Raw genomic sequence first — 12,331 nt, 5'->3', positions numbered from 1 at the left:
TCCAGCCGATGTCAAAACACTTCTGCTTACCCCACCGGAATTCAAACCTTTTAGATAGCCTCAACTGGTTAACAAACGGCTGAGAACTGTCGCAGGAGTGAAGTTTAAAAACATCTTCACCCTCAACCTTGATACACTGCTCACCAAACATCATCCCTACAGCGATCTGGCTTTTAGAGGAGAAACTCTCTATAACAGGATCCATTAAGTGATCCCTCACCCACTCCCAATCTCTATCACATTTCAAGTCTTGTAACAGTTTCTGATTTTCTGCAACAGCCCTCTTATCGGCGAGATCCTCCTTATATCCAGGTCTACCCTTCAAAAACTCCTCAAACTGATGATCATCTAGATAGGATTTAGCAACTGTAACTTCATTGTTAGTCTCAGATGCGCGCACACGATCTCCGTGGAACTGAGGTTTCCTAGAAGCAGCAAAGTGAAGGCACCTGGAACAAGGAACTCCCCAGATTTCCCCACCACACATCAGATTCTTAAGAGAAATATCTATATTCTCACCTCCCCATCCGACCAGACCTTTTCCGAAATAATCTATCTCCTCCATACGCCGCTTAGTCATTAGAAACGCTCCACCTAATATACCAGGCATCTTCCAAGGTTCTGTTCCAGTTGTTACATTGACGACCCATACCCAGTTGAGATATGCGTCATATCCAAGACCATGACCATCGTAATTCCAGTGGATCATCTTGAAGGTCTCGATGAAATCAAACACGGGAGCAACAATAGCCCGGTAATTTCTGTCTGAGATCTGCAGCAGCGGCTCCAGAAATCCCTTCCTCATCTCAACGTGACTATCCAGAACAAGTAAAGTCTCACCCCTAGCCTTCTTAGCTGCAAAAACCCTTGAATAAATCAGTCCCCTGTTAGTTTCAAACCTGAAATGCCTGACTGTGACAGTAAACTGAGAAACAAGGGGCTCCAACCTCTCCAGGTCCGGATAAGAAGTGAAATTACTGGCATCGTCCACCAATATCAGCTCACATAAGTTATGCGGAGGAATAGCAGCTAGGATGGTGTAGATAGAGCGAAGCAGAAGAGAGAGGACCTCGTTGTGATAGTTCAGGATGACGGAGACAGTGGTGTTGCTGGTGGGGTAGGTGATGTTATCACACCCAGGGGGTCTGTAGTCTGGAATATTCCGAAGCAGGGGTAGAGAGTCCACATAACTTTCATTGTACCCCTCTCTTGTATCAAAATAGGGCTTATCCAGTTTCTTGAACATAGCACTGTACTGGATGTTTGATTCCAGTTCTAAGCGTTCTCTATATGAGGCATCTGTTTCAAAATATAATCTTGGTTTCGTATTGGGAATCAAAACATCGCTGCTTCGAGTCACCAAAGTCTCGGTCTGATTGATGATAGTTTCACTTCTATTTTGAGAGCAAAACCCTGTTGTCCAGTAAATAATACCCTCCTCAGAAGCAGTGAAGCTGTAGAGTATTCCCGCACATAACAGCAGAACTATACCAGTGTAGTAGAGGATAGGTCTGGTAATACATCTCCTTCTCAGCAGTCTCATTGCTCTAGGAACTATTGCAGTCACAGGGGGGAAAAGTACATGGGCTAATATATATATATATTAGACAATGTAGCATTAATTTAAATTTTAAAAGGATATTATATTAATATTGTTAATAAATAATTTAGTATTATTAAAATAACCTTTTAAAATTTACATTAATGAAACATTGTCTCTGTTTTGACTCCACAGCTAAAGCTGCTAAAGCTGCATTTGGAAACCTGTCTAATTTTTAAGTGATCTCTAAATTTCTAGTGATGATTGGGTGAAGTTGTCGTTGCAAAGTTAACTAGGTAAACTGATTGGGTTTATAATTAATCTCCCAAGCTACCCAGTTAAGGAAAAGTACAAATTGGGTGAAGTTGTCTTGTAGCCAGAGAAACGGCAAACAAAGGAATCGGGGAAGGGAGTAAGTTCCCAATTATACAAGGAACATCGTTCATATTAATTGCAGTGAATGCACAATTAATATAATACTAATTGAACAACGCTACTCATATAAGTACATCAGTTGGTTAAAACTAACAGAAGATAGAACCGGGGAAGAGAGAAACAACAAACAAAGGAATCGGGGAAGGGAGTAAGGACCCAATTATACAAGGAACATCGTTCATATTAATTGCAGTAAATGCACAATTAATATGATACTAATTGAACAACGCTACTCATATAAGTACATCAGTTGGTTAAAACTAACAGAAGATAGAACCGGGGAAGAGAGAAACAACAAACAAAGGAATCGGGGAAGGGAGTAAGTGCCCAATTATACAGATGCAGGGAAACAGGTCTTTGGCAGAGAATAAGTGGACAAATAGTAAATTGACCCTCAATTTAGAGACTACTTTTAGTTCCATGAGGAGCTAGAATAGTAGTAGAAGTAGTAGTAAATAGTATGATTAGTTTGTGTATCTGTGTTGAACATATCATATCGTTCCCACATCATGGGAACGTAAGTAGATATTGTTGTGTTTTGTATTTTAGAGATGGGTTGAGGGTTCCCTATAGGAACAGTGCATACTGACTACTGAGTTGCCGAAGGGTGACTGCCCACACGCAACCCTATAATAGAGTATTAACTTCTTTACACAATTTCCTTTCATATTCCGAGTGGGCCATATAAACCTGGTGGTGTTATCACAATTCACCATTGATTTGATGCGTGACCACAATGAACAATAAGTGAAAAGGAGATAATTTGTCAAATAATACCATTTGCATAGACTCAAATATAAGAAAAAATTTCCAACTAATCAAACTCCAAAGACGTCTAACTCAAAGGATGAATACGTATAATACTGAACAGAAATCTTCCTCCCTAATCTACATGGAGATGCGTGCTTTGACGAGGCCAATGTTAACAGTAAAAATATAAGGGTAACCCTGTATTAAACTAGTCTACTTCCCTCGCATAGGAGGCAGATGCTGATAGTTTGGTAACAGTTAAGAAAACAAAGGGTGTTATGTCATAGGTGAGGTTATAGAAGAATGAGCGATCAAAGTGAATAATATACGGCCCGTTTAATCAGCACCTCGACAATTACCCTCATCACCTGGAGGGGTTAACAATTTCACCATCTTCTGTGTTGATTTTATCATGATCACCCCCTTCGTCGTTTTTTACAGGTAACTACAACACGAGATGAAAAATGAAACATTGTTTATCGAAATCGGGAGATCATCATTATTAATTGACCTAGAACATTGTGAAATGGAGGAATTGATCAGTGAAAGCAGTTATGGAATATAATAGATAGCCTGATCGCTGTATATATAAACCAGTATATTTCACTACGGTATCAAATCTGGGTGGTAGATCGTTTTAAAATAAAGTTTTTGATCAGGACTGTTTTGAGCGCATTTTTTAAAGGCTAATGTTGAGTCCTCAGGATTGAACGTAAGACAAGAATCTTGAGCCTTGTTAGACAATTGTTTAGTAAGGATAGAATAATGGAACTTCTGATGCCCTTCTTGACGGTGACAGGATGCTAATCTGGGAGGAGTCCAGCCGATGTCAAAACACTTCTGCTTACCCCACCGGAATTCAAACCTTTTAGATAGCCTCAACTGGTTAACAAACGGCTGAGAACTGTCGCAGGAGTGAAGTTTAAAAACATCTTCACCCTCAACTTTGATACACTGCTCACCAAACATCAACCCTACAGCGATCTGGCTTTTAGAGGAGAAAGCTCTCTATAACAGGATCCATCAAATGATCCCTCACCCACTCCCAATCTCTATCACATTTCAAGTCTTGTAACAGTTTCTGATTCTCTGCAACAGCCCTCTTATCGGCGAGATCCTCCTTATATCCAGGTCTACCCTTCAAAAACTCCTCAAACTGATGATCATCTAAATAAGATTTAGCGACTGTAACTTCATTGTTAGTCTCAGATGCGCGCACACGATCACCGTGGAACTGAGGTTTCCTAGAAGCAGCAAAGTGAAGGCACCTGGAACAAGGAACTCCCCAGATTTCCCCACCACACATCAGATTCTTAAGAGAAATATCTATATTCTCACCTCCCCATCCGACCAGACCTTTTCCGAAATAATCTATCTCCTCCATACGCCGCTTAGTCATTAGAAACGCTCCACCTAATATACCAGGCATCTTCCAAGGGTTCTGTTCCAGTTGTTACATTGACGACCCATACCCAGTTGAGATATGCGTCATATCCAAGACCATGACCATCGTAATTCCAGTGGATCATCTTGAAGGTCTCGATGAAATCAAACACGGGAGCAATAATAGCTCGGTAATTTCTGTCAGAGATCTGCAGCAGCGGCTCCAGAAATCCCTTCCTCATCTCAACGTGACTATCCAGAACAAGTAAAGTCTCACCCCTAGCCTTCTTAGCTGCAAAAACCCTTGAATAAATCAGTCCCCTGTTAGTTTCAAACCTGAAATACCTGACTGTGACAGTAAACTGAGAAACAAGGGGCTCCAACCTCTCCAGGTCCGGATAAGAAGTGAAATTACTGGCATCGTCCACCAATATCAGCTCACATAAGTTATGCGGAGGAATAGCAGCTAGGATGGTGTAGATAGAGCGGAGCAGAAGAGAGAGGACCTCGTTGTGATAGTTTAGGAGGACGGAGACAGTGGTGTTGCTGGTGGGGTAGGTGATGTTCTCACAACCAGGAGGTCTGTAGTCTGGAATATTCCGAAGCAGAGGTAGAGAGTCCACATAACTTTCATTGTACCCCTCTCTTGTATCAAAATAGGGCTTATCCAGTTTCTTGAACATAGCACTGTACTGGATGTTTGATTCCAGTTCTAAGCGTTCTCTATATGAGGCATCTGTTTCAAAATATAATCTTGGTTTCGTATTAGGAATCAAAACATCGCTGCTTCGAGTCACCAAAGTCTCGGTCTGATTGATGATAGTTTCACTTCTATTTTGAGACCAAACCCCTGTTGTCCAGTACATATTACCCTCCTCAGAAGCAGTGAAGCTGTAGAATATTCCCGCACATAACAGCAGAGCTATACCAGTGTAGTAGAGGATAGGTCGGATAACACATCTCCTTCTCAGCAGTCTCATTGCTCTAGAAGGGAATATATTGAAAGGGGAAATTCGACAATCAAAATCCAAAACCTTTTCATTAATATCAATAATTGTATGATGTGCAAAACAAATAAGATTTGATTAAACTATGTTGAAATGGAGATACTCGTTGAAAGTAAGTGGAAACTGCACACTAACATTGTAGTTGTAAAAGATGTATCCGTATAAGAGGCTATCAGCTGAAGCAATGTAACAGGTGAACTAATCATTAGCAATCTATAAACCTGAGTAAATGAGGACGTGGTGCGGTGCGGTGAAGGGCTCGTGTTACTCGTCCCCTTATAGCTTACAGGTGACTAACAGGCTTGGTAGAGCACGCTCTTCTATGTGAAAGTGTGCAGTGGCCCCGTACTGTTGGGTAACCCTTGTGACTTGTGTGGCAGGTGTTATCATTATTATTACCGTTCTGGAGGCTGGAACACTGATCTTCTACGGTGCATGGGCTAATATATGTAGTGCGGCATAAAAGTCAAACTATACTTCCCTATAGGATATCCGAAACAGTTTCCCTCCTTAGTGTCCTACCACTCTTTAACTTTGTATACTCCATGGGAAGAATCACACTTGACTATGTTGATCATGAAAAGGATCTGGGTGTAATTGTGACATCAAATCTCGATTGGAAAGATCAGTGCTCCAAGGTCCTTTCTAAGGCAAACCAAAAATTAGGCATGGCGAGAAGAAATTGTTATTTTGTCCAAGACGTAAATCGTCGTAGAGTACTGTATCTCACTTTAGTGAGGAGCCTTTTTGAGCATTGCTCGGTTATATGGAGACCAGTCGCAAAATCCCAGATAAGCAAGCTGGAGGGCCTCCAAAAGCGTGCTATTAAGTGGATTCTTCACGAGGAGTATATGAGTTATCCACCATCCACATACATTCAAAAATGCAGACAGCTGAAGATTATGCCGATTGAAGACCGCTTTGACTTCTTGGATCTCATCTTCTTCTTTAAAATTGTGAAGCAACATATACCTGTCACTTTACCCTCATATTTGCAACCATTTCAAGGCCACTCAAGGCTCAGAAATAGTCACATGGACTCTCTATGTTTTGTAAGCTCTATCTCACCTCGAGCTAGCTCCAACGCTTTTGCCAAGAATTTCTTCTATAGGACCCACACTAAGTGGAATCACATTCCTCTAGATATCCGTGAGATAGAGAGTATCACTGATTTTAAAAGTAAACTTTCCACTTACATGTGGGGGAAAATTATCCCGGTGGATTCGGACTCTGAACTTGACTATTCAATAGAAACAAATCCGTAAAATAGTTTATTCAAGATTATCTATTCTTGCTGTCTGCATTCACATATTTCTCAATTTCATCTCACAGCACAATATTTTATGAATTTATTGAATGGGTGTGTGATTTTGTTTAAAGTAACTTATTACAATTTTATAAGGGCCCATGCTTGTGCAGGAGCTGCATTTGCACTCAATATCTGTGTTTTGGTGACCCTCAGGTCCTTTGGTTACATACATTTTGTCCGAGACAATTTCAACTTTGACAATCCATGCTTAGAGGACAATATTATATTTAACTAATTCATTGTGTAAACTTGTATGTAATTGACTGATTTGAAAGATTTCAATAAAAAAATACTTGGACCTGGAGTTGGAATATCATGGAGGATGAATGATGGTGTTAAAAGCAAAGTGCAGGGAAACAGGTCTTTGGCAGAGAAGAAGTGGACAAATAGTAAACTGAACCTTAGTTTAGAGATTACTCACTTCCATGAGGAGCTAGAATAGTAGAACATGGAGTAACGTGCCTTTAATTAAGTGGAAGCACGAGCGAAGATAATTAGGGTTAATTATCGATTCAAAATCTCAAACGATTTAATTTAAATATTTAACGAGTGATGAGGTGTAATAGTCATGTTGCAGGGTGAAGGTCCTTATAGTCACAGAGTGTGGTGCTTTATAATGACTTGATTGTTCAGAAAGAACTGAAAAATTTTTTAATTAAGTGATACGCATAATAAGGTGTGATGAGAAGAAATAGTTATAGTATGCTTAGATTGATGTAGGCAAGGACTGATTTTGCATAATATTGACAGGCAAATAGAAAACGAGACTACTTAAAAACGAGACTACTTGAAAACGAGACTACTTGAAAACGAGACTACTTGAAAACGAGACTACTTAAAAACGAGACTACTTGAAAACGAGATTACTTGAAAACGAGACTATTTGAAAACGAGACTACTTAAATTACAACATAAATAGCAAAGTCTCCTCGAGGTAAATTGAAAGAGATCACACTTAAGAAAATTAAGCCAAAGAAGTAAAGTAGAGACATGTGGTAGGCGACCAAAGTCGTAATGAAAGTGTGAGCTAGGGATGAAACAAGGACTGTCCGCGAGTGAAGTGAACTAGTTCTATAAGATAACTAATTAAAAATTATACAGTCAAAAAGAATAAACGAATGAAGACAAAACAAAAAATGATGACACGAAAAGACACATACATGATACACTGTAAAATTAGTGCCTCTAAAGATGACACACTCATATCCATTAGCTGAAGAAGCTCTGATACGTCGAACTAGAACCTTTAAGACAGGCCTCCAGCTCGCCATTTTTTACATCAACTGTCTTTTTCTTTAAAAAGGCATAAGATGTATAGAAGTGGAAGGAATTGAGAATGGGTATAGTAGGTAGCTAAGTTTTTCGTGGTGTCACAAAGCAAAACATGCATAACCCTCCGCATACGTTATTTTAATGCATATTCTCCGCGCGCAGAGCAGTTATGGTTTAGTCGCCATGGTTACCCTCCGCATACGTTTGCACGATTTTACGATTGATCGAATTACACTTTCGATTGCGCGCGGCGCCAATTGATTTAGATAACAAGCGATTTCCCGGATTTTATACATTACATGACGTGTTGAGTAGCCTGTAGCTCACGCTTTTCTTTACTTGATCATTGATCATGATGCAGTACAACGTACTAACTTCTCGTTTTGTTGCGAGAGCTTGATTTGTTATACGAAATGGACCATAACTGTTATCATGAGTTGCATTACGGTTACCTACTACGTATTTCATGACTTTTAACTGCATATCACCACACAGACGCAGGCGCTACGGTGTCCGGTCATTTAACTTTTTAAATTTGACTAATTGACAACCCCTCCATTTTGTGTTCCGTAGCGCCCCAAGAATGGTGAATAAAGAACCATTATTTAACATTTTGACCAACATGAAACTATCGTTAATTTTAATTTTAAATTTTAAAAGGCATGGCAATCACTACGGTTGATGGAAATCTAGCGTCTGCTAACCGGCGCAATTCTTGTTGAGATTGAAGCAAATCGAAGATGTTCAAAGGATGCAGGATGTTCAGCTCGACAAAATACCATTTTTGAGATTCAAGCAAATCGAGGTCAGGAGACCACTGTAAGTGGAGCACCTAAATCTGGGATTTGGGCATGTTGAGATGATTTGGCATCATTGAGCAAAAAAGGGACCAAATATGGGCATAGCAGCACCGCGGGCACCAGTGGGCGGTTGGGATCGGGACCCCTCAAAAGTTCGGTCACTGGTCCTAGTTTGTTGGACAACTATTATATCGAAAATCCCCTTTTAAAAGTAGGGTAAGACTAACCCCTGATAGCTCCGTTGTTGATTCGTATCAGTTCAGTGCTGAAGTTGCGGAGTTGTAGGGAAAAGGTGGTCCAGGTACCGGACACAGCTCGTCCCCAGAGGGTGGTGAACCTGAACCCGGTAATTATACAATTAGTTAATTAGTTCAATACCAGTTAACTTGTTAATTAAACCCAGTAATTTTACAATTAGTTAATTAGTTAAAGATCGATTCACTAGTTAATTAAACCCGGTAATTATACAATTAGTTAATTAGTTCAATATCAGTTAACTTGTTAATTAAACCCTGTAATTATACATTTAGTTAATTAGTTAAAGATCGATGCTCAATACTTAGTGCCCATTTTCTGACTGACCTGAGATCAGGTGGAACCTCAGTCCCGTCATCCAGCCTGTTAATCATGTCCACTACGTTGTCATGCCCGTTCAGACTCTCATCAGCACAGACACACATACGCACTTCTGTTACTAAGAGGGTTGCTAGCTTCACTGCTTCTTCTGGAGTCTTCTCTGCCTGCTCCTGGGAGAGTTACGGTAAGGGTAACTAAGTAATTAAGGGTAACTAAAGGTATTGCTAAGGGTAACTAAGGGTAACTAAGTAATTAAGGGTAACTAAAGGTATAACTAAGGGCATTACTAAGGGTAACTAAGGGTAACTAAGTAATTAAGGTAACTAAAGGTATTACTAAGGGTTACTAAGGGTAACTAAGAACAACCAAGGGCATTACTAAAGGTAGCCAAGTTTGAGGTACACTAAAAGGTTTAACTGCTATAGGTACCTTGTAAAACCGCTGGAAGTCGTAGTAAGTCTCCCAGAAACTTGAACTAGTTGTGAAGGAGTTGTCAGCAAGTTCAGATACTGTAAAGTTAAATTATACATTAGTTAGAGGCTAGTTGATGGACACATGTGTGATTTTAGCTATATTTCTGATTTACATTTGGTTTGAATACGATTAACACATGTTTTTCAAAGCTTCTGTTACTTCAAACTATCGTATCATATGTATATAGGTGTCAAGAACCCCCTCCGGTACATTTAAGTTACAACGCAGATCCCCTCCCCCAATCCCTGTCTCTCAAAGTTGCCCCCCCCCCCTCAGATCCCCCCCCCAAACTAACTTACAGTTAAGTTGCTGGTTCTCCGGCTCAGGAGTATCAGATCCCTGTCTCTCAAAGTTTCCCATACTACTCTCTATCTCCCTGCAAGCAGCCTGCATTATCAGGTAGTTCTGTGAGATCTTCTGGTCGAACTCGTAGTCCTCAAACTCCACCTGCAAATTAACTTAGTTACCACCTAGTTACTAAGTTACCACCTAGTTACCACTTAGTTACCATAGTTACTACTCAGGTATATAACTCCACCTGCAAATTAACAGAGCTTATTATCCTAATTTTGGTAATATGTTATCCATGGTTATGTGCATGTGTATACAATCAAACTGTACATATTGTAGTTAGTAATATGTTACAGATTACATCAACGCAACATTTAAGTTTTTCGGGTAAGTTATACAGCTTGAAGAGGTGAAAGTTGATTAAGAAATGAAACTACTTGTCATTGAATTTATAGAATGAAAATGTTATCCGTATTGCTAATTTGAACTTAATCTTCAGCAAAACACCAGGATACAGATATGTTGACATATATAAACATTAGTTAATATAAGATCCCTAATAAACGCTGGCAGATATGTCACGATTACTGCGAAAACTTGTATAGTTCTACTGCGAAAACTTGTATAGTTCTCTCGTGTATACTGTATAGTAGGGTTAGATTCCTCTAGCATGAATTTTCTGGTGTTTTAGTAGACTTGATTTCCGAGCTGCTGCATACGAACAATATGGACATTTAAATGGTTTCTCACCAGAGTGAGTCTTCAGATGATTCCGAAGAGTTGATTTCAGAGCTGCTGCATACGAACAATCTGGACATTTAAATGGTTTCTCTCCGGAGTGAGTCATCATATGTACTTTGAGATCTGATTTCCGAACTGCTGCATACGAACAATCTGGACATTTAAATGGTTTCTCACCGGAGTGAGTCCTCATTATATGAAATTTGAGGTTTGATTTCCGAGCTGCTGCATACGAACATTCTGGACATATAAATGGTTTCTCACCGGAGTGAGTCATCATATGTACTTTGAGCTCTGATTTCCAAACTACTGCATACGAACAATCTGAACATTTATTCGGTTTCTGTCCGGAGTGAGTCATCATATGTACTTTGAGATCTGATCTCCGAACTGCTGCATACGAACAATCTGAACATTTGAATGGTTTCTCACCGGAGTGAGTCCTCATTATATGAAATTTGAGGTTTGATTTCCGAGCTGCTGCATACGAACATTCTGGACATATAAATGGTTTCTCACCGGAGTGAGTCATCATATGTACTTTGAGCTCTGATTTCCAAACTACTGCATACGAACAATCTGAACATTTATTCGGTTTCTGTCCGGAGTGAGTCATCATATGTACTTTCAGATCTGATCTCCGAACTGCTGCATACGAACAATCTGGACATTTAAATGGTTTCTCACCGGAGTGAGTCTTCAGATGTACTCTGAGGTTTGATTTCAGAGCTGTTGCATACGAACACTCTGGACATTTATATGGTTTCTCTCTGGAGTGAGTCACCATATGTACTTTCAGATCTGATCTCCGAACTGCTGCATACGAACAATCTGAACATTTATTCGGTTTCTGTCCGGAGTGAGTCATCATATGTACTTTGAGATCTGATCTCCGAACTGCTGCATACGAACAATCTGAACATTTGAATGGTTTCTCACCGGAGTGAGTCCTCATTATATGAAATTTGAGGTTTGATTTCCGAGCTGCTGCATACGAACATTCTGGACATATAAATGGTTTCTCACCGGAGTGAGTCATCATATGTACTTTGAGCTCTGATTTCAAAACTACTGCATACAAACAATCTGGACATTTATATGGTTTCTCTCCGAAGTGAGTCTTCATATGTACTCTGAGGTTTGATTTCCGAGCTGTTGCATACGAACAATCTGAACATATAAATTGTTTCTCTCCCGAGTGAATCTTCATTATATGTACTTTAAGATCTGAATTCCGAGCTGCTGCATACGAACAATCTGAACATTTATATGGTTTCTCACCGGAGTGAATATCTATATGCCTTTTGAATTTTGATTTACGAGCTGTTGTATACGAACAATCGGGACATTTCAACAGGTTTTCACTTTCTTGAGAATTGGGATTCTTCTGATAGATGGTAGAATAGTCCGGTTTAGCTACTTCGCTACTATAACCACTAAAACTTTCAATTACATTGCATCTTGGTCTTTTTTGTTTGCAAGACGTATTTACGTGATCCTTGATATGCTCAATAAAACTAGCCTCATCCGCATAATGTTCCCCACAAACTGAGCAGAGAAAGCCTCCAGCCTCTTCATTAAATTCACTCTGCTCAGTTTTTACTTCTGATTTAAAGTCACATTTATTTCGAACACAACAACCATCTTCTTCTGTAACATGACCATTGTTAGGAACAGAACCTCCAGTAAATTCACGTAACAAGCTATGTTCCTCATCTTGTACTTGCAGATCAGGTTTATAATGGCGTTCCCT

The 12,331-nt window shown here is 39.7% G+C and overlaps 1 protein-coding gene across 1 annotated transcript in view; it reads right to left on the bottom strand.

Annotated features, from left to right (window-relative positions):
- LOC134826393 (bridge-like lipid transfer protein family member 2) overlaps positions 1-12,331 on the bottom strand; it is a 54,106-nt gene that overhangs the window by 13,102 nt on the left and 28,673 nt on the right. Inside the window, exons 21-24 of the mRNA XM_063838735.1 lie at positions 9,846-9,993; positions 9,502-9,581; positions 9,079-9,242; positions 8,724-8,833 (exon numbers count right to left, since the gene is read on the bottom strand). Coding sequence (XP_063694805.1) covers positions 8,724-8,833; positions 9,079-9,242; positions 9,502-9,581; positions 9,846-9,993 — 502 coding nt within the window. The remainder of the gene's footprint in view (positions 1-8,723; positions 8,834-9,078; positions 9,243-9,501; positions 9,582-9,845; positions 9,994-12,331) is intronic.

This window comes from Bolinopsis microptera, chromosome 2 (assembly GCF_026151205.1).
Source record: "Bolinopsis microptera isolate Bmic1 chromosome 2, MBARI_Bmic_1.0, whole genome shotgun sequence".
Lineage (NCBI taxonomy): Eukaryota > Metazoa > Ctenophora > Tentaculata > Lobata > Bolinopsidae > Bolinopsis > Bolinopsis microptera.
Note: the sequence above shows the minus strand (reverse complement) of the source record. Positions and strands in the feature narration are given on the sequence as shown.